General features: G+C 45.7%; 1 protein-coding gene across 2 annotated transcripts in view; it reads right to left on the bottom strand.

The window, feature by feature from the left end:
* Window positions 1-343: 343 nt before the first annotated feature.
* The window catches only part of LOC143956505 (alpha-1-antitrypsin-like), a 52,916-nt gene continuing 30,342 nt past the window's right edge, over window positions 344-22,917 (bottom strand). For both annotated transcript variants that reach the window (XM_077466706.1, XM_077466707.1), the window contains exons 3-5: window positions 22,198-22,468; window positions 17,242-17,389; window positions 344-603 (exon numbers count right to left, since the gene is read on the bottom strand). In XM_077466706.1, coding sequence (XP_077322832.1) covers window positions 412-603; window positions 17,242-17,389; window positions 22,198-22,468 — 611 coding nt within the window. In that variant the 3' untranslated portion in view covers window positions 344-411. The remainder of the gene's footprint in view (window positions 604-17,241; window positions 17,390-22,197; window positions 22,469-22,917) is intronic.

Here is a 22,917-nt window from a genome sequence, read left to right as displayed (position 1 = left end):
GATGTCGATTTTTTATCTTTAATTTTATTTTTTCACACACACTGTTCTTTATTCAAATGTTTCTCCTCTAGGAAAGAGAAAAAGTATAAAATTGTTCAGTTTTTGCCATTCAAGAGGAGAAAAAAGAAAACACAGGCGGGGTTGTATAGTGACTGATCACTGCGATTCAGCTGCAGGCATGATCCGGGTGTAACCACCTGATGTCTATATATCTACACATATGCCGTGTACACACAATCAGACTTTCCGGCAGAAAAGGTCAGACGGAAAACTGGCCCTATGAGAAGTTTGGAGACCCCCCCCTGATCTAAATATTTGACAAACCATCCGGAGAGTGTGCAGCTTTTATTCATCAAGTTTTATTCAATCCCCCGGAATGTTACATTGTGGCAGAGATGGGAACATTGTGGATTATTTCTCTGTAGGGTTGATGACCCTCCCCATGAAAAGAATGCTGTTGGTTGTTTCCTCACTGATGAAGAAAACAAATGGGTTGTTAACGACTATCATTGGGGGGGCTGACGCTAACATAAACCCCGTGCCAGTGGCTGCGGCAGCCTCTGTCCCCTTTTCCGCCACATTGATGACAGCCTGGTGTACGGCCTGAAATATAATAACAGACATGATGAGATCAGCAAATAATCAGCAAACACAACCTGCTCAACTCTAACCCTATAAGATGATTGGTGTCGGGGTAATGGGAGTTTATAATCACTACAAGAAAAGACCAAGAAACATTCTAAATACAATTATGTTTGTGGGTTTTTTCTAATAATTTTCGCCAGTTCCTTTGCTTACTGTTGGCTAGACCCGTGTTTACCAACCAGGGTGACATGGCACCCTGAAATGCCATCTCGGTTCTTCTGGGGTGCCATGAGCATGAGACCCAGTTTGCCCCGGATCAAAGCCGTGACTTGCCATGGACAAGTCACCCGCCAGCACCATACAACAATAGTGCCAGGATGTATGGCCCCATTTGTTGTTATGATGATGGCAGCGGGGTCACCTGCACCATGCCAATGCATGGCTCTGATCCGAGGCAGCTTGTCCGCAACATTTAAAGTGTTTGTTACCCCAATACTTCATATTGCTGATATGTGGCTGCTGTACTATGTACTTGTATGAGAAAGTCTCCTGTTCTCTTTGTATTGCTTCCTTTGTGTGAAATCCCTGGTGTTCCTGCCAGTCCCTCTGCTTTACTATTAAATACTGACCACACTAAGCAGGAGAGCACACCATGGTCAGTTCCCTAGCTGTGCTGGGAACTCAGTCTGCTCTCTTCCAATGATCAGACTTTTCCTGACACCCCCCACTGTATATCCATTCACTGGGAAGCTCAGTGTGCTGCTGCTTCTCCTGCCCCAGCTCTCTCCTGCAGCTGAGAACAGAGGGAATGTCATCACTATACGCAAATGTTTTGCCTTTCATTTCTATTTTAAACAGAATGAGTTGTTTTACATGGCTCTGTTACCGGATTGGGCGTCATATGACATCCAGCAGGGTAAGCCGAGATTGCGTGCCCCCGGGGGTGCGCAGTACGGTGATTGGTGGTGTGGTGTGTCAGTCTGACACATCATCTCTGATCTAGGTAAAGAGTCTCTGACAGAGACATGAGACATGTCCAATCACAGCTGATCACGGTGTAAACAGGAAAAGCCGTGTATTGGCTTTTCCTCCACTCGCACAGACAGGCGTGAGACGATCAGCTGCTCTCCTGACAGGGGGGTCTGTGCTGATTGATTATCAGTGCAGCCCCTCCAAGGATGCCCACCCATGATCACCAGGGATGCCCACCCATGGCCACCAGGGTTGCCCACCCATGGCCACCAGGTTTTCCCACCCAGGACCACCAGGGATGCCCACTAGAGCCCACAAGGGATGTCTATCAATGCCCAGTAGTGATGTCACTCTATGCCCATCGGTGATGCCTGCCAGTGCCTCCTGATGAGTGCTGCCTATCAGTGCCATCTATCTCTCCCCTCCTTTCTCTCTCGCACAGATTGGTGAGGAGACACAGCCGAACTGCTCCTTATGCCCCCCCCCCTCTGCTGCCACTGTTGCTCTCCTCCTGTGTGTACCGCTGGAAAAGTGAGCTTCTTAGCTTCACACTTGACTTCCCGTGGTGCACAACACACACAGGAGGAGAGCGGTGGCACCAGGGGGAGGAAGGAGGGGATCAGATGTGTCTCCTCTCTTATCCCATGTGAGAGAGGAAGGAGGGGAGAGAGAACTACCAGGTGTAATATCGAGAAATGGAGGCACTAATGGGCACTGATAGGAGGCACTAATGGTCATTGATAGGCAGCACTAATGGGAACTGATAGGAGACACTAATGGGCATTGATAGGCAGCATTAATGGGCACTTATAGGCTGCATTGATGGGCACTGATAGGAAGCACTGGTAGGCGGCATTGATAAACAATGATAGTCTGCACTGATGAGGAGGCACTGATTGGTGGCACTGATTGGTGGCACTGATAGGTGGCACTGATAGGTGGCATTGAAGAGCATGTATGTTAGCCCAACATTGAAAGGACAATTACACGCTTTGAATCTAAGTGACTGCTTACAGCTGCAATGTTCAGCTGAAAACTCTCTTTCTAACAAGACCTCTGGAGTAAATTCTATTCTTGAAATATATAAAAAAAAAATATATATATATATATATATATATATAGTGTTTTAAAGTTTGCCCCCCCCACTACTTTTGTCCCTGTCCCCCCCATATGCCCCCCTAAATATGAAAGCTGGAGACACCACTGTCTGTGACCCAGAAGTTGACAAGGGAAGGAAGGGCAAATAACCTCTCAGAAGTGGCATACCTCACCGCAGCGTCATGGGACAGAAGTGCAGAAGAAAAGGTCAAAGGTCAGCAGGCATGTCCCCCAGAGGTCAAAAGTCAAGAGGTCTGGCTGACCCACCCCTACCAAAGTGTACCGTCTACCCCAACTAAGTTGGGGCATGAACAAGTCGGGGCATGAACAAATCGGGGTGAGCGCGCCCATTTGCGCATCATGGAAATGTTGTTTTAGAAAAGGCTGCCGAGCAAAGCGAGGCAGTCCGCGCATCCTACGAGCTCCTACGGGGTGAGCGAGCGAGAGCGAGTGAGCATAACATTTTTTTACCCTTTTTCCAACAGACAGAGCGGGATCTGGGAAAGGTAGGGGTTTTAGGGTGGGGGAGTCATAAAGTGGAGATACACTTAGAGTTAGGGTTAAAGGTCATAGGTCAAAGTTTAGTTGTGGTTAGGGTTAGAAGTTAGGGTTAGAACTTAGGATTAGGGTTATAATTTAGGGTTAGGATTAGAAGTTAGGGTTAGGGGTTAGGGTTAGGTGTTAGGTTTAGGGTTAGGGTTAGGGGTTAGAATTTAGGGTTAGGGGTTGGGGTTAGGATTTCCCCTAGAAGAACAAGGTTAGGACTCAGGTATTGGAATAGGGACCACCCCCAAAGATCAAAGGTCAGCAGGCGTATCCCCAGAGGTCAAAGATCAAGAGGTCTGGCTGACCCACCCCCACCAAAGTTTACTGCCTACCCCAACTAAGTTGGGGCATGAACAAGTCGGGGTAAGCGCTTTTCTGGGGAGGGGTGCTTACATTTGCTAAGGAGTTTAATTTTGCTTTAATCTGCCTAAGGATGACACTTGAAGCTGAGAGGCCCCTTTGCTTTGCTCAGGCCTGCCCATTACTTCACTGTTGCCATCACAGCTCCTGAGTGGACATAACAACGGCTCTATTGTTCTCACAACTCTTAACGACTCTTTATCTTTAACTCGTCTTCATTTACCTTTTTCCTTTCTTTTTCATTTTAGAGTAGAAAAGAGTTAAAACCTTACAAAATATTTCCCTTGTTGTGGTGGTCATCCAATCAAAGGTCACATTTACAACATGTAAAAGTAAATAAAAGTAAAATAAATCTCCATTGAGACTGCATGTGAATTTGTTTTGTGTGAATGGGGCTGTCAGGGTTTCTCCCGCACAAAACGGGCAGATGCACAGGTGCGCGTACGCGATGTGCACGTACGCGATCGCGATGTGCGCGTACGCGTTCGCGGCGCTCGCGATGTGCGCGTACGCGATCGCGACGTTCGCGTGCACGCGCGTGCGCGGTGCTCGCGTGCGCGTTAGCGCGGTTTGGCACCAGTGGGCCTATTTAAAGAAGGCTGCTGCATCTATTCGGTGCTGTTTGTCTGCAGCTCTGTACCCGAACTACCTGCTATCTGCCTGCTGTTGTGATATCTGACCCGGCTACTGTCTGACCTCGCTGACCTCTCCTGCTCTGACCCCGGCCTGCCTGACCTTGCTTTGGACTGTACCTTTGTTGCCGAACCTCTGCCTGCCTGCACTTCTCTTCTGCCTGCTGTACTTACCTGCCTGCTTATCCGTTGTGACCCGGCCCACCTGACTATTCTTCTGCTGTTCAAGTGTGCTGCACCCAGTCCTTGCTGCCACTGTCTCGCTTGCTGATCGCTGCCTGCCTGTCTACCAACTCCTCCGCAGTTCCAGCATCCAGAAGAACCAGCTGCTGCTTCCGGTCAGACACTCCTACCCCGCTGCGCTCACGGGGCCACTGTCTCCATTCCAGTGGTCCCTGAACCAGAGCTGTAAGAGAAGTCTTCTTCCATCAAGTCGGGCTCATCACCAGGTACCTAACAGTACAAACAGCCATGACTGAGCCTGCGGGAGAAGCTTCCGCCATGAAGGAGATCTGCACCCACTTAGCGGCCCTTACACAGGCTGTGAAGTCGCTCCAAGAGGGATATACCAGACTGGAAGAGCAAGTTCAACACCTTCCGGTACCAGTCCTTCCACCTCAGCATCACCTCCTCTTCATACTCAGCCTGCTACCCAGCCTGCAGTGGTGATGCTCCCTCCTGAACCGAGAGTACCTGTTCCAGAAAGGTTCTCAGGAGACCGATCCAAGTTCCGGGCCTTTCGTAATGCTTGTCAGCTATACTTCGCCCTCCAACCCAGGACTTTTTCACTTGAAGCTACCAAGGTGGGGTTTGTGATATCGCTACTACAGGGCGAACCCCAGACGTGGGCCCACCGTCTCCTGGAGGGTGACAGTGCTATTACCCATTCCCTTTCTTCATTCCTTGAGGCTATGGCACAGCTTTATGAAGATCCTCAGCGAACTGCCACAGCCGAATCTGCTCTGTCTGCGCTCCAGCAGGGCCGCCGTGCGGCCGAGGACTATGTTACTGACTTTCGGCGCTGGAGCGCAGACACCCAATGGAATGACTCTGCTCTAAAACATCAGTTCCGCATGGGCCTCTCTGAGGGACTGAAAGATGAACTGGCCCGTGTCGGCATCCCGGACTCTTTGGAGGAGTTGATCACCTTGGCCATACAAATTGACCGTCGACTTCGGGAACGGCGGGCCGAGCGCTCAACTCAGTCTCAGCGCTCGAATTGGATGACTGCAAGGGTTCCTATTCCCGCCTTCTGTCCTCAGCCTGCTCTGCAAAGGGACCCTGCCAGTTCTGCTCCTGACACTCCTGAGCCAATGCAGCTGGGATTGATGCGTCCCACCTTGTCTCCAGAGGAACGTGCCCGTCGTCGCCAGCTGAATTTGTGCCTTTACTGCGGGGGTCCGGACATTATGTTAACAACTGCCCTGTTAAGACACGTAAGTGCCTTTCCTCTGTGTCTCCTGTTCCTGTTTCCCTGCCAGCCAGCACAACCCACCTTGCTCTCCCTCTCTCATTGCAGTTCCAGGGAAGGACGGTCTCCACCAGCGCCATCATTGATTCTGGGGCTTGCAGTTGTTTTGTCGATGCCACCTTTGCCAGTTTGCAAGCCCTGCCCCTTCAGAAGAAAACCCATGGACTGTCTGTGTTCTTGGCTGATGGGTCCCGCATCAAATCGGGGCAAGTAACCCAAGAGACGCTACCCTTGATGGCTTGTACCCCTTCCCAGCACAAAGAGCTCCTCACCCTTGATGTGATTTCTTCCCCTCTATTTCCTGTGATCCTGGGCATCCCCTGGCTTCAGGCCCATAATCCCTGCATCAACTGGGCTACAGGGGAGATCAAGTTCCAGTCCAGCTACTGCCAAGAGCACTGTCTTTGTGTGAATTCTGTTGTGCCCTCTACCCTTCTTTGCCTTGATTCTGATCAGGACTTATGCCAGCTGGTGCCTGAACCATACCATGAATTTTTAGATGTTTTCAGCAAGCGAGGAGCAGACACACTTCCACCTCACCGCCCCTATGACTGCCCTATTGAACTTCTTCCAGGAGCTGAGATTCCGTTTGGGCGTATCTTCCCCCTGTCTGAAAAGGAGCAGGAGGCCTTAAAGGTTTATATTACAGAAAACTTGGAGAAGGGGTTCATTCGTCATTCCACCTCCCCAGCAGGCGCTGGAATATTTTTTGTGACCAAGAAAGACCAGTCGCTCCGGCCCTGCGTGGACTATCGTGAGCTTAATAAGATCACGGTCAAGAACCGTTACCCTCTTCCTCTGATGCCGGAACTCTTTCAGAAACTGAGATCAGCCACGATTTTCTCCAAGTTGGACTTAAGGGGGGCTTACAACCTGGTTCGCATTCGGGCTGGGGACGAGTGGAAGACAGCATTCAGGACCCGTTTCGGGCATTACGAATACCTGGTCATGCCCTTTGGCCTTTGTAATGCTCCTGCCACCTTCCAGCATCTTATTAATGATGTGTTCAAGGACTTCCTGGACATTTTTGTGATCGTCTACTTGGACGACATTTTGATTTTTTCGGGGTCTCTCGAACAGCATCGGGGTCACGTGGGCAGGGTGCTACTCCGGCTCCGTCAGCATGGACTATATGCTAAGGCTGAGAAGTGTAGCTTTGAGCAACGGAACATCCAATTCCTCGGGCTTGAGATCTCCCCGGCTGGCATCAAGATGGATCCTCAGAAGGTTTCCGCTGTTCTGGACTGGCCTGCACCTACGGATAAAAAGGGGGTACAACGTTTTGTGGGCTTTGCAAATTTTTACAGAAAATTTATTAAGGGATTTTCCGCCATAATTGCCCCCATTACCCAGTTGACAAAACAGTGTGTACGCTTCCACTGGGGGTCGGAAGCCCAGGAGGCCTTTGAGAGACTCAAAAGACTGTTCACCTCTGCCCCCATCCTCAGCCACCCAGATCCTTCCCTACCATATATTCTTGAAGTGGACGCTTCCGAAGTAGCTGTGGGGGCAGTTGTGTCCCAGAGGCAAGGCGGCAACGATTTGATGCACCCCGTAGGGTTCTTCTCCCGAAAGCTTTCCCCTGCCGAGAAGAATTATGATGTCGGTGACCGTGAATTACTCGCAATTAAATCTGCCTTGGAGGAATGGAGGTACTTGTTGGAAGGTGCAGTTCATCCAGTGCTGATCTACACCGACCACAAGAACCTCGAATACCTGAGGACTGCCAAGCGTCTGAAGCCCCGACAGGCCCGTTGGGCCCTGTTTTTCTCACGTTTCTGTTTCCACATTACTTACCATCCCGGATCTAAAAATGTGAAACCAGACGCGCTCTCGCGTATGTACGATTGCCCCAAAGACCTTGCTGCTCCGGACACCATACTACCTGCGAGTACCTTTCTACTTGTGCAACCAGACTTGTTGGCGCAGATCAGGGAGGCATCCACTAATTCACCTGCACCACCAGAGGTCACACTGATTTCCAGAGGGGGTCTTCTATGGAAGGAGAGCCAAGTTTTTGTGCCTGAAAGCATCCGGATTAAAGTTCTAGCCCTCCTCCATGATCACCCGTTAGCAGGACACTTTGGGCCTCGTAAGACCTTGGAATTGGTACAGCGTACCTTCTGGTGGCCCGGTCTGAAGGATTTCTGTAAGAAGTATGTCGACTCCTGTCCTGTGTGCATCCGGAGCAAGGCAACAAGGAATCGGGCCTGGGGACTTCTGAAGCCTCTTCCTGCACCTGATCGGCCTTGGAGGATGATCACGATGGACTTTATTGCCGAGCTTCCCTGCTCTGAAGGTTGCACGGCCATTTTTGTGGTTGTAGATAGACTGACTAAGATGGCCCATTTCCTGCCCTTGAAAGGGACTCCATCTGCTCCAGAGACGGCCCGTGTCTTCATTAAGGAGATAGTCAGACTGCATGGAGTACCTGCTAACATCGTGTCTGACAGGGGGGTCCAATTCACCTCCCGGTTCTGGAGGGCCCTGTGTGAGTGTTTGAAGATCGAGCTGGCTCTGTCATCTGCCTACCACCCCCAGACCAATGGACAGACTGAGCGTACCAACCAGACTCTGGAGCAGTACATTAGATGTTTCACGTCCTTTGTCCAGGATGATTGGGTATCTCTGCTGCCCCTTGCGGAGTTTGCCTACAACAACGCTAGTCACTCAGCCACAGGGCAGTCCCCGTTTTTTGCTAATTACGGGTTTCACTTAACCTTTCTGCCTGACTTTCTTCCAGAGTCACCAGTTCCAGCGGTTCAGGACACAGTGACCTTCCTCAGTCATAACAATCGGGTGTTACAAGAGGCGGTATCCAAAGCTCAAGCTGACAGCAAGAAGGCTTTTGATCGTAAGAGAAGAGGGGAATTGAACCTGCAGGTCGGAGATCAGGTATGGCTTTCCACGAACAATCTTAAATTAGCCTGTCCTTCTAAGAAACTTGCGCCCAAATTTTTGGGACCCTTTCCTGTTAAGAGAAGGATTAATGAGGTGTCGTATGAGTTGGTCTTGCCTGATTCAATGAAAATCCACCCGGTCTTTCATGTGTCCTTGCTGAAGCCCTCGGTGCCCGACCCCTTCCCGGGTAGAAGTTCCAGACCACCTCAACCCATTTTTATCGATGGTAGCGAAGAGTATGAGGTAGAGGCTATCCTCGATTGTAGAAGGAGACGAGGTCAGAGACAGTTTCTGGTTAAGTGGAAGGGGTACGGTCCAGAAAGTAATTCGTGGGAACCCGATGGTAATTTGCATGCCAACAGACTGGTCCGTGCCTTTTTCTCTGCTCATCCGGAAAAGAGGCACCTTGTGGGCACCTGGAGGTTGCCCCTTGTGGGGGGGCAATGTCAGGGTTTCTCCCGCACAAAACGGGCAGATGCACAGGTGCGCGTACGCGATGTGCGCGTACGCGATCGCGACGTTCGCGTGCACGCGCGTGCGCGGCGCTCGCGTGCGTGTTAGCGCGGTTTGGCGCCAGTGGGCCTATTTAAAGAAGGCTGCTGCATCTATTCGGTGCTGTTTGTCTGCAGCTCTGTACCCGAACTACCTGCTATCTGCCTGCTGTTGTGATATCTGACCCGGCTACTGTCTGACCTCGCTGACCTCTCCTGCTCTGACCCCGGCCTGCCTGACCTTGCTTTGGACTGTACCTTTGTTGCCGAACCTCTGCCTGCCTGCACTTCTCTTCTGCCTGCTGTACTTACCTGCCTGCTTATCCGTTGTGACCCGGCCCGCCTGACTATTCTTCTGCTGTTCAAGTGTGCTGCACCCAGTCCTTGCTGCCACTGTCTCGCTTGCTGATCGCTGCCTGACTGTCTACCAACTCCTCCGCAGTTCCAGCATCCAGAAGAACCAGCTGCTGCTTCCGGTCAGACACTCCTACCCCGCTGCGCTCACGGGGCCACTGTCTCCATTCCAGTGGTCCCTGAACCAGAGCTGTAAGAGAAGTCTTCTTCCATCAAGTCGGGCTCATCACCAGGTACCTAACAGGGGCATAGTCCTAGGTTCTCTGGCTATACACTCTGCAGTTCCAATATTCGATTGTGGAAAATACCACATTATAACCACTAGATGGTGATGCGGAGCATACTCATTTCCGCTGATACTCAATGCCATCCAGTGGTCATAATGATGTACTGCTGAACTTTTTGGATTGCTTGATATGTTATTATTTCAGCAGTTTTCTATGAGAGAACTAACATTGTCTTATTCGTGGATAGTAGACATGTGCACTGCCGAAAAATGTGTTAATTTTCGGGTCATTCGTTATGATCTCAATTCATAAATTCAAAAATACGAAAATAAGAAAGAAAATCTGAAAAGTTTAAAGAATAACTAACTAACTAATAATGACCTAGCTATTACTAACCATTATATTATAGGCATTGGAATTTCCTTTCAACTTTGGCTGTTTGTGAACGTAACGAATACGAATTTATCCGAAGTTACGAATTATAGGAAATAACGAATGCCGCATCCAAACAAATAGAACGGAACAAATGAATAATAAATAACAATAATAATAAAAAGTTTTTACTATTATTATTGTTATTTATTTTCATTGATCCGTTCCGTTCTTTGAGATAACTAACATCGTCTTATTAGAGGATAGTAGACATGTGCACTGCCGAAAATGTGTTCATTTTCCTTTCATTCGTGTTTTTTTTTTTTTTTCATTTTACGGGTCATTCGTTATGATCTCAATTCCTAAGTTTGTAAATTAAAAAAATCCAAAAATAAGAAAGAAAATCCTAAAATATGAAAGAATAACTAACTAATTAACTAATAACGTAACTATTACTAACCATTAAATTCTAGGCATTGGAATTTCCTTTCAAATTTGGCTGTTTGTGAACGTAACGAATACGAATTTATCCAAAGTAATGAATTATCCGAAATAACGAATGCCACATCCAAACAAAAGGAATGGAACAAATTAATAATAAATAATAATAATAAAAAGTTTTTATTATTATTATATGTAATAAATATTCCCGCACTACTATGGAAAAATAAATGACCCTGACGGTGTTTGCAGCACCTTTAGTTATTCAAACACTACCCACAAAAGAGTACAAATAAAACCAATGGTTGGTGTTGCGCTCCCAAATAAATTAAAACAGTAATATAATGCAATAAATATGAAATTGATAATAAAATGCAATCAATTTAAAATTCATAAGTTGTGATAACTTCAGATGCGTCAACAAATGAGAGTGCACTTTTGAATCAGATAAAGTGCAAGTAAACATAAATGATGTAATAAATGCAGTAAAGTGCGAAAGTGCTGAACAAGTGTCTGTAGTGGATCAAATATAAGACTGTCCAATATCAATAAGTGGATAAAAAATATATAGATCAAAGGGAGTCCATATAAGAAATAAAAAATATATTGGGTAAAAGTTTTAACCAGGTAGTAATACGTCCCCTCCAGATTGGCGATAATATACCCGGAAGCGTCCCCCCTTTGCTTCAGGGGGTGTGACCTGGAGGGCACGATGTTCCATGTTTGGTGGACTTGTCCCCGAGTTAGGTCTTACTGGAAAAAGATATTTTACACTCTGAGGAAGATAATGGGCACCATGATATATCCAGACCCCATCATTGCCCTCTTAAACCGCAGAATCCCCTTGATTCCTAAACACCTGCAAGCCCTAATGTTTTATATCCTCCTAGGAGCGAAAATAACACTTGCAAGCGCATGGAAAACTCCTACTGTCTCTTTCAGGAGGGCCAAGCGGAAAATATCTTGGATAATGTCACAGGAACACCATAGTGGCGAAATCTCAGGACAAAGTAGGTAACTTTGAAGCTATCTGGGAACCTTGGGTATTGCACTGCAATTTTTCCCTCGCCCCGAGCATTGTGAACGGATAACTGGTTGAACCTGGATCCCTACCCCTCTCTCCTTCCCCCCCCACTCTTTCTGTCAGGGACACTCTGCTCCCACTCTCCTCTATGTAAAAGGGGAAACTGTACCCCTTATTGGTGAAGCAGAGCAGGTTATGAACAGGCTGGGATACCGAGTTGTTTTTAGCAACCCTGCCCCCTGAATCATCTTACCGGATCTCCTATCCAAGAAGCCTGATGCTGTGGCAGATCAGACTGGTCCCATAGCTAGCTTTTCGCAGCCCTAAATCTGAGGGGGAAAAGACAGGGTACTGGGGGGAGGTTATGCTTGGCCACAGTTTGCTCCCATTGGGTTAGCAGGCAGGACATCCCCTGGTGCAGCTGCAGGATCCCCTCTAATGAACACTTGGGACTTTCTCAGCATGGGAACGATAGAAGCATGTGATAAGGTTCTTTAGGACAATCCCCCGGGAGGAAGACCTAACCTCGGATCCGATGGAACTGTCTCCACTGTTCTAGGGAACATTCCAGCCTAAAAGTGCATGGCTTGTGATTCAACCTGCGCTCTTTCTGGCAAGCTAATGTTATAGTATTTTTTCCTACTGTTTTCTTACGCTCTATTTCAGTAAATGAAGGCCTTGCAGGCTAATGTTTCGATTGTTACTGTATGTTATATTTATTATGTGTAAAACTTCAATAAACATATATTGAAAGTAAAAAAATATATATAAATTTCGGAGGTGCAAATGGGGCTGATGAATCACAGAAATAGACTTCCCCGTTGAAGTCACGTGACGTGACGTAACGCGTAGGACACAGGCATACGGACACCGGTAGTAACGTTTAGGTCTCAAGCTCCCTGCTTGTCTTTTACATTGTGCAGTATTTCTATACAAAATGTGAGTACTTTTATTGCTGTTATTTAAAGATAAACACCCACCTTAAGCATGCTACACCATAGAGGCTCTGTGTTCTCTCCGAATCTTTCCCATACATGTCCGCATTTGATGCATTTGAGCGGTCCTTACCACTAACATTACTGTCAGGTCACTGTGAGGTGAGGTGACAGATGCACATTGTAGGGATCAGGAGTGCACCGCAAGGTTGTGGACCCTAAGGCTGACTGCTGCGGACAGAGACAGATCCCACCGAGGTTAGAGCGTAAGATTCCCTGGGGCGCGGAGTCTAAGAGCCAGCAGGTGTTCACCAGAGCCTCTAGTGGTGAGGGTGGACTTGGCTGCAACTGGCTCCAGGTCGTGACCCCCAGGGTCCCCCAGCTCGCACCCACAGTAGGCAACAGGAGGATAGGGATAGTGAGGGATAAAGCCAAGGTCGGGGCCACAAGCAGATAGGAATAGTCAGGGACATGCCAATAGGCCAGGATCACAGGCAAACAGGGATAGTCAAGGACACGCCAAAGTCGGTAACAGAACAACAGAAGAGCACACGGCAGGTAACAGGAAGCTAAACACACAAGGAATACACAATGGTTGATCAGCAGGGTTGGCCTGCAGTGCACAGGTTCATATAGAGTTCTCTGATAGGAGCTAGGGTGGAGTCATGCCAGAAGATGGATTACAAAAGCAGTCAGGTGAGGGTCGGCTGGTCTCTAGAGATGAACACATGGAAACAGGTAAGCAGACAAACTCTATTGCATAACCATGACAATTACCTGAATGAAAGGAAGTACCTATTAAGCTCTGCATACAGTGGGACCCCCTGGAAGGAAAGAACACCCACGGGTGTTACTTACACCGAAGACCCACAACCACTGAAGTCACAGTGTCATCTGTTGTTTACTACAGAGCACCTTCACATTGCACCTTGCACTTTGGATCCAGATGAGGTCTCTTTCTGTGATTCATCAGCACCATTTGCACCTCCGATATATTTTTTATTTCTTTTATGGACTCCCTTTTTTATCCACTTATTGATATTGGACAGTGTTATATTCTTAATATCTAAAATTTAATTTGGCTTTATTAGACTTTATCCTGAGTATGAATTCCCTATAATTATAATTGTATGAATGGCAGACTTTGCGTTAATAACCTCCAGATGGTGACATTTTGAACTGGATTATCGGAGTTTTAGAAGCTGTTTTAGACATATTGATGGATATTGTAATATTCCTATTTAACCGATATTTTGACATGAAGAATGGGTGTTTTCTGTAGACTTGCATTAATTTCCCGAGTCTGGTAGCCCCTTAACCCATTTCCTGTCAGATGAATAGCCATTTTATGTTTTAAGATAAGCCAGATGTTTTTTGCTCTCTGTACAACCACCCTTGGATGGGAGGAGTTGGAGAGAAAAGGGAATGTGTACGCTTTGGGTGCTGTAATGACACCCCAAGTATGAAAGGGGTTAAAGTCGTTTAGGACATTCGCTCCCCGAACACCAAGGCAGCTTCCGAACACTTCCATCAGCCAAACAAGGAACCCATACAAGCAATTCTCCCCCAAATGCGAGAAGAGGCTCTGTATCGAGGTTCAAACAGGAAAATGAATCTTTATTGAAAAGAATGCAGGCTCTTTTTATACATTTGAGGATACTGCGGACCCCACAGGAACAATGACCCGGATCCACCCACAACATTACACAATGGTTACATAACGAGCCTGCAATACACATTATTCTGAGTGTCAATATCTCCTCTAGTAGACAATAGGTGAGTTCATTAGCACACTTAAAGCGGAGGTCTACCCTAAAGTTGACCTTCCGCTCATTGGAATCCTCCCCCCCTCAGGCGCCACAATTGGCACCTTTCAGGGGGGAGGGGGGTGCAGATACCTGTACAGTACAGGTATCTGCACCCACTTCCGGCATAGATTCTGCAGAAGGTACGCCCCTTTCCGCAGAATCTACGCCCCTTTCCGAAAGTCCCCCGCTGCCTGCTGGGTAACACACGGATCCATCCTTATTGCGCAGTGCGACTCGCGCATGCGCAGTAGGGAACCGGGAAATGAAGCCGAAAGGCTCCACTTCCTGATTCCCATACCCAAGATGGCGACGGCAGCACCCGAGAGACGATCGAGAGATCGGCTTCGGGTGCCGACATCGCGGGCGCGCTGGGCGGGTAAGTGTCACTATTTTAAAAGTCAGCAGCTACAGTATTTGTAGCTGCTGGCTTTTTAAAAAAAAAAAAATGCGGACTCCTGGCGGACTCCCGCTTTAATGATAGGTGAAGGGAAAACTGCCTCAGACAAGATTAACATGATTTACTTATCCAGACAAAAGCAACATCGTTAAGCAATAGACGGTCTGTCTCTTATGATGAACTTCCTGGAATGTCCATAGAAGAGTTATACTTCCTGGCCATAGACCTCACAGTGTCCAGGGGATAAAATATTCATATTTCTTGAAAGATATTGTTAATGAATATTACTTACTTTCCCATTTGAAGTAATCCAATCATATTCTCAGGGTTCATTCTTTTCTTGGTCACCCTGCGCCCAAAAGGGACCCCCGCCACAGGCGCATTTTTCAAACAAAGGATGCAAGGTGTTAAAAGGATAAGGCGTCACGAAGACAGGTCTCTTCTCATCTTGGCTGCTCTATGAACAACATCTATTCTACAGCATACAGACTTTCAGCCATCTTGCTCTTTTCTTCCTTTCATCCATTTTCAGAAACACATGGTCAAATGACTAAGAACTTTCTATCCACATTTTTGAAACTAATGAACTATACTTTAATCTTTTTTAATCATATATGAAGCAACACATTCACTCTGTACCATTGTACTATTTTTGTAAGTATTTTTCCTATTTTTGTGTGTCGCTGGCCCTGCCGCCTGGTATGAACTTAAAGGGGACCCCCGGAGCTGTGCAATAAAGTATTTTATCTCGTGTGTTGTGTTTTTTTTTGTACTTTTATTTTACAGGTGAATGGGTAGGGGTACATTGTACCCCATACTCATTCACATAGGGTGGGGGGCCGGTATCCGGGGGGACCCTTATTAAAGGGGGCTCCCGGATTCCGATAAGCCCCCCACCCGAAGACCCCGACAACCAACGGCCAGGGTTGTCGGGAAGAGGCCCTTGTCCTCATCAACATGGGGACAAGGTGCTTTGGGGTGGGGGGACCGCGCGGCCCCCCCTTCCCCAAGGCACCCCCCATGTTGAGGGCACGCGGCCTGGTACGGCTCAGGAGGGGGGGCGCTCGCTCGCCCCCCTTTCCTGGCCGGCCGGGTAGCGTGCTCGGACAAGGGTCTGTTGTGGACTTGGGGGAACCCCCACGCCGATTTTTTTCGGTGTTGGGATTCCCCTTTAAGTCCATACCAGGCGGCGGGGCCAGCGACGTCTCCTTCGCGGGCCCCGCCTACCTGGAGACGCGCTTGAAATGAGCGGACTTTCCTCCGCGTGTGTGGGCGAGTCCGTTCATTTCAAAAGTATGGCGGATAGTACGGCGGACTTAGTACGTGTATTAGTCCACTCAAAAAGTGCCGTGTGTGGGCAAGTAGCCCGTTCGGAAAGTCCGACGTACAGTCTGGCGGGAAGTCCGTCAGACTAAGTACGTTGGACATACCGCTACGTGTGTACGTGGCTTTAAGCTGACTAAGCCCTTGTACACACAGTCAGACATTCCGACAACCAAATCCAACAGATTTTGTCCGAAACTGTTGCATACACACGGTCGGACAATCCGATCATTCAGAACGTGATGATGTTATTTCGTAGGATGGGACTACGTTCAGGCTAGTAGCCAATAGCTTTGGTCTAGGAATTTGATCTGAGCATGCGTGGCACTTTGTCCGATGGGAATTCTCTACACATGATCGGACAAGGTCCGATCGGATCATGTTGTTGGAAAGTTTTATAGCCCAGCTCTAAAACTTTGTCGGTCGGATATTCCGACGGAAACAGTCCGATGGAGCTCACACACAGTCGGATTATCCGACAACACGGTCCGTTCGGACATTTTCCGTCGGAATCTCCGACCGTGTGTACAAGGGCTTAGACATAATTGAGAAGTTCGTCTCACAATCATCATTATTTGAAAGCTTTTACAATATTAAGATTGTTTTTACAGACAGTCATATTTCATCCACTACAGACACTTGTTCAGCACTTTTGCCCTTTACTGTATTTATTGCACCATTTATGTCTATTTGCACTTTATCTGATTCAAAAGTGCACTCTTATTTATTGAGGCATCTGAAGATACCACAACTTATGAATTTTAAAATGTATTGCATTTCATTATCAATTTCATATTTATTGCATTATATTACTGTTTTCATTTATTTGGGAGCGCAACACAACACCAACCATTGATTTTATTTATTTTTATTGTTATTATTGTTATTTACTTTCATTGATTCGTTACGTTCCATTCGTTTAGATACTCGTTATTTTGGATAATTTGTAACTTTTGAATAAATTTGCATTTGTTACACCAAGCTTGAAAGGAAATTCCAATACCTATAATTTAATAGTCAGTAATAGTTAAGTTATTATTAGTTCGTTATTATTTCAGGTTTTTGGGTTTTTGAATTTTCAAATTTTCAAATTTTTCAAATATTCGGAATAATTAGTTAAACAGGTTTTCGTTAATTCACATATTTCCAAATTGAAGAATTTGACAAAATTCATTGAAAAAGGAATTCGGAACGGAACGAAACGAATCGGACATGTCTAGAGGGTATTAGGTCAGAGGTGACATCGTGTTTATGGGCCAAATATAAACTCCATAACAGGAATAATGAATAGAATGGACTCTTACCGATCCCACTTTAAGCCCGAAATCGTGAGTGATTCCGGAGAAGTTTGCAGCATTGGTGAAAGGGGTTCTGATGCCAACTTTAGGTAACTCATCCTTCAGGTTTATTTCAGAAGTAATATTAAATTTGGGTACATAGAGATCAATGTTCCTGTGAAGCAAACGAACAAAACAAAAACAATGAAGCTCATGAGAACTGGAAAATGCTGATAGCGGCAATAATCATTGGGATAAAAAAGGAAACCTCAACCACCTTCTCTATCCACCTCACTGCAGCTGAGACCCCCATAGAGCTGCCGATCCACCAAAACAATTGTAGAGCCGCACATGACCCAGCATTAGAAAGACAACAGTACAATTTATCATTAACCACTTGCCGACCGCACATTGTACTTTTACTGCTGCAATCCCCTCGGCTTTCTCAATTCCCCGCTGACAGGACGGGCTACGCGGGTTCTGATTGGTCCATGCTGCCCATGTGATGGCGCCAAATAATTAGAATGCTCCTAAACATACCTCCTGATGGGGCACATTTTGAAGATTAAACCGAGGGGATTTCTAAGCCACGAGGCGTCTATACCGGGGCTCATAACGGGAGTTTGCCATGCTCCAGGTCAGCGGGCCTGGGGGGGGGGGGGTGAGGAGGGGGTCCTGTGTAAGATTTTTCTGTAAAGGTGAACTTACCCTTTAAGCAAACATTTAACTTTTGATCACCCCTAGATGTTAACCCCTTCCCAGCCAATGTCATTAGTACAGTGTCACTGGTGATGTCAATGGCAGTTAACCAGTTTCCAGGAAGTGTCAGTTAGTGTCAGATTGTCTGCCGTCCCACTATAAGTCATTTTTCGCCGCCATTACTAATATATACAAAAAATAATAATTCCATTATATACTGTATACTGAACCATAGTTTGTAGACTATACTAGTGATGGCGAACCTTGGCACCCCAGATGTTTTGGAACTACATTTCCCATGATGCTCACCTACACTGAAGAGTGCAAGAGCATCATGGGAAATGTAGTTCCAAAACATCTGGGGTGCCAACGTTTGCCATCACTGATCTATACCTTTCATGCAAACCAATCAATATACATTTATCAGGATTCTTATTTATTTTTTTACCAAAGACATGTAGTAGAATACATTTTGGCCTAAATGTATGAAAAATGTGTTCTTTATATAAAAAATTATATATATATTTGATATGTTTTATAACAGGAAGTAAAAAAATATAGTTTTTTTAATAAAAAAAACGTTATGCTCTTTTTTTTGTTTATAGCGCAAAAAATAAAAAATGCAGTGGTGATCAAATGCCACCAAAAGAAATCTCTATTTGTGGGGAAAAAAATGATATAAATTTTGTTTGAGTACATCATTGCATGACCGCGCAATTACCATTCAAAGTGCCAAATAGCAAAAAAATGGTCATGAAGGGGATAAAACCTGTGTGGTGATGTGTGTATTACACTAGACTGGTGATCAGTTAGTAAAAAGCTGTAAAAACAGTTCATACGCACTGATCACCAGCCGGCTGCAGCGATCTGTTCTCCTCTCCTCAGCGATGACTTCTGTGTGAGGAGAGGAGGAGCCGATTGCCTAGCAACCGGCTGTTTGTTTACATTACATGACGGCCGTGATTGGACACGGCCGTCATGTGATCAGGAGGGCCAATCACAGAGCCCTCCTGCCAATCTGAGATGCGCCGTGTCCGGGTGACATGAGCACATGGGGATCGCGCCGCTGCGCGGGCACGCGCGATCCCCCTCCTTCTGAAGGACGTTCCTGAACGTCCTATCAGAAGTAGATGGCTCCCACCCGGCCGTATATGTACATTGGCCGGGTGGGAAGTGGTTAAGCTAAATGAGTGTATAAATGCTCACCCAGCAAGTTAAATTTCCATATTCAGCTGGCACATCAGAATATAGATACTAGACATGTGCATTTGTTTTCATCCGAATGCATTTTCGTCCGAATTTCAGGTATTTTCGTTTTCGTTTTGACAAACGATAACGAAAGTTCAGAATCCGAAAAATAAAAGATCCGACATAAATGCTTTTATTTTTGTTTTCGTTGTTACAACAGTTCGATATAGAATAGGAGATTCGACGTGACTCTGACAATAACAATCTGTGTCTATTGAACCTGTGGTCGAATGTGCCTAACCTTACCTCTATCGACAGAGAGAAAAGATTCGACAGAGAGAAAAGATTTGACAGAGAGAAAAGATTCTGGAATTGGGTGGGGGAAGTAAAATAAAAATAATGATGATGATGAATGTTATTGGCTGATTGTAACCAAAAAGGAGGAGCAGTAAAATAGCTAGAACTAAGTACACACACGTACAGCCAACTTACTTTCACTTTACGATTGCTAGCAGAGAGAGACACACACACTGAATCATTTCAGAAGACAGTCAATCTTAGCTGGTCCGTTTGAATTGGCACTTGTCAGAGAACCTGAATTATTAAGCATAGGCACAGCAGCAGAACAATAGTGAAGCAAGCTACAGTTCAACTTAGCTTTTTCCTAATAATCTGCTGCTATTGTGTTAGTGTGAGAACCTTATAGTGATACTAGGGTTGCTGCTAGTGTTGTGATAGCCTCAGAGGCTGCCTGTGTTGTGGGGGGATTTATTATTATAGAATCTTGTTACCTGTCTGATCAGTGATCACTATCACCTAGACGTGCAAAAGGAAAAAATTTGTTTAGTTTTGTTTCGTTTTCATTCGTTAATTCATTAATTTCGTTTAGTTATATTCATTAACTTCCTTAAATTCGTTTTCAGATTTCATTTAGTTTTCTACCGAATTCGAAAAATCGGCCACATTCGAAAATATTTCAACCAAATTCGAAAATATTTCTACCGAATTCGAAATGATTTCAACATGATTCGACATTATTTCAACCACATTCGAAAATATTTTGTGACCCAAATTTAGGGCCATGTATCTCTGGGTCACTTGGTGCTAGACACTTCAAATTTGGATATGTTGTAGTGCTTGTACTATTGTGTTTGCATACCAAATTTGGGGTTTCTATCTATAAGTGACCCTGAGATATGTGGCCCCAAAATCGGGTCGCAAAATGTTATTCTCTGCTCTAATAACTAATAACATTTTGCGAACCGATTTTGGGGCCACATATCTCGGGGTCACTTATAGATAGAAAGCCCAAATTTGGTATGCAAACACAATAATACCAGCACTACAACATATCCAAATTTGAAGTTTCTAGCACTAAGTGATCCCAAGATACATGGCCCTAAAGTCGGGTCACAAAATATTTTCGAATGCGGTTGAAATAATGTTGAATCATGTTGAAATCATTTCGAATGCAGTTGAAATAATTTCGAATCATGTCGAATTCATTAGTTATATTTCTTTCGTATTCGTTGTAATTTGTTATTTTTTTATTCGGACATTCGGATGCATCCGAATGTCCGAAAGATGCAAAATTCGGCCGAATTTCGATTAGTTACGAAACGAATTGCACAAGCCTACTATCACCAGTCCACCAGTTTCTGTTTGACCGAGTATATAATATATATACAGAAACACTTGTAGATGGCCCAGGAACGTCCGCCAATGCCTCCATGTCGCTCTCGCAATGGGTTGTCGCCATATTCGTTATTATCAGTCACTCACTATCTGACACCTGACACTGTGAGACACCTGACACGGTTGGACATTCCGACAACAAAAACCCGTCGGATTTTGTCCGACTGATTTTTTCCGAAACTTGTGTTGCATACACACGGTCGGACAAAGCTATCGGAAAATCCGATCGTTCAGAACGTGATAACATTATTTTCGTTACGACGGGACTACGTTCAGGCTAGTAGCCAATAGCTTTGGTCTAGGAATTTGATCTGAGCATGCGTGGCACTTTGTCCAATCGCAATTCTCTACAAACGATCGGACAAGGTCCGATCAAATCATGTTGTTGGAAAATTTTATAGCCAAGCTCTCAGACTTGGTCCGTCGGATATTCTCATGGAAACAGTCCGATGGAGCCCATATACTGTCGGATTATCTGGTAACACGGTCCTATCGGACATTTTCCATCGGAATATCCGACCGTGTGTACAAGGGCTTAGACCATTCATTCAACATGAACGATGGAGATTCAACAAAACACACACATTTATAATAATATTCGACGGAGCATCGGAACTGTACGACGCTGCAATCGTACATTTCCAGAGTCAAATGCTCCACCTATAGGCTATATAGAGTTTAGCAGCTCTGTCGAATCTTCTTTATACATTCGACAGACACCACAAGCCTTCAAAGACAGATTTGACCGTAATTCATGTGGATTTTCAGACTAATGCAATTTTTGAAGGAAAAACTAAATAAATAAAAACAAATTTTGGGAGTAACTAAATAATTAAATTTTTCGGATGAAAACGAAATTCCCAAATGAAATATTTCCCTCTGCACATGTCTAAGCCCTTGTACACACGGTCAGACATTCTGACAACCAAATCCATTGGATTTTGTCAGACGGATTTTGTCCGAAACTGTTGCATACACACGGTCGGACAAAGTTGTCGGAAAATCCGTTCGTTCAGAACGGGGTGACGTAATTTAGTTACGAAGGGACTACGTTCAGGCTAGTAGCCAATAGTTTTGGTCTAGGAATTTGATCTGAGCATGCGCGGCACTTGGTCCGATCGGAATTCTCTACACACAGTCGGACAAAGTCCGATCGGATCATGTTGTTGGAAAATTTTATAGCCAAGCTCTCAAACTTGGTCCGTCGGATATTCCGACGGAAACAGTCCGCTGGAGCCCACACACAGTCGGATTATCCGACAACACGGTCCTATCAGACATTGTCCATCGGAATATCCGACCGCGTGTACAAGGGCTTATAGATACATGAGTTTGAATAAATATGTAAACAAAGTTTAGGGGTTTTTTTTTGTACATTGACCTGCAGTGTTCTCTTCTTACCATTTTCTCCATGATGACCTCCATCGTTGTATGGTCTCAGCAGACAATCCTTGCTCTACCTCACGGATCTTGCCCGGCTCAGCCATGGCGATAATCATGGATGCCTTACCCTTGTATGGAAGCTCCACCACTGTACAAGGAAGCTTTGTGTCACGGTAATTGTTGTACTGACCCCTTTGATACATCATTGGAACATCCACCGTTGTGTTCTTATCAACCTTGAACTTCCGGGTCCTTGTAAATATTGCATTAAAAGTGTCCTGCCATTCTCCTAATAACATAAAACATGTATGTGATTTAAATCTGATAAAATCTCTGGTGAATGGATAAATAAACTCATGAAATTATTAGATTTGATGCCCCAAATAAAACATGCTCGTGGCATTAAAACGAATGTCTGGAAAAAAACAACACATTCAATATATCTCAACAATACCTGAACATTTCCTATGTTTTGTCTCTTTAAGCCCTTCACGTTGACCGGATACAAATATGCAGCCTCAGTTTGAAGGGTTTGTACTGGGGTGATGCCTGCAGCTGTACGCATAATCCCGTATCGTTTTTTACAGCCGGCAGTTGGCTTTCTTGGGATAACAACCGATATGGCTAAAAAAGCTGCTTGGCTGTTATCCCAAGGAGCGGGAGGGGACCTCCCCCCTCCTCCCGCTGCTTTCCATGACTCTCCCAAGCTCTTCCATCCCACTGGGAGGCCAGCCGATA

This window comes from Lithobates pipiens, unplaced genomic scaffold (assembly GCF_037356315.1).
Source record: "Lithobates pipiens isolate NorthernLeopardFrog02 unplaced genomic scaffold, aLitPip1_a1.2 Scaffold_37, whole genome shotgun sequence".
Classification (NCBI taxonomy): Eukaryota; Metazoa; Chordata; class Amphibia; order Anura; family Ranidae; genus Lithobates; species Lithobates pipiens.
This window is presented reverse-complemented; position numbering and strand designations above follow the sequence as displayed.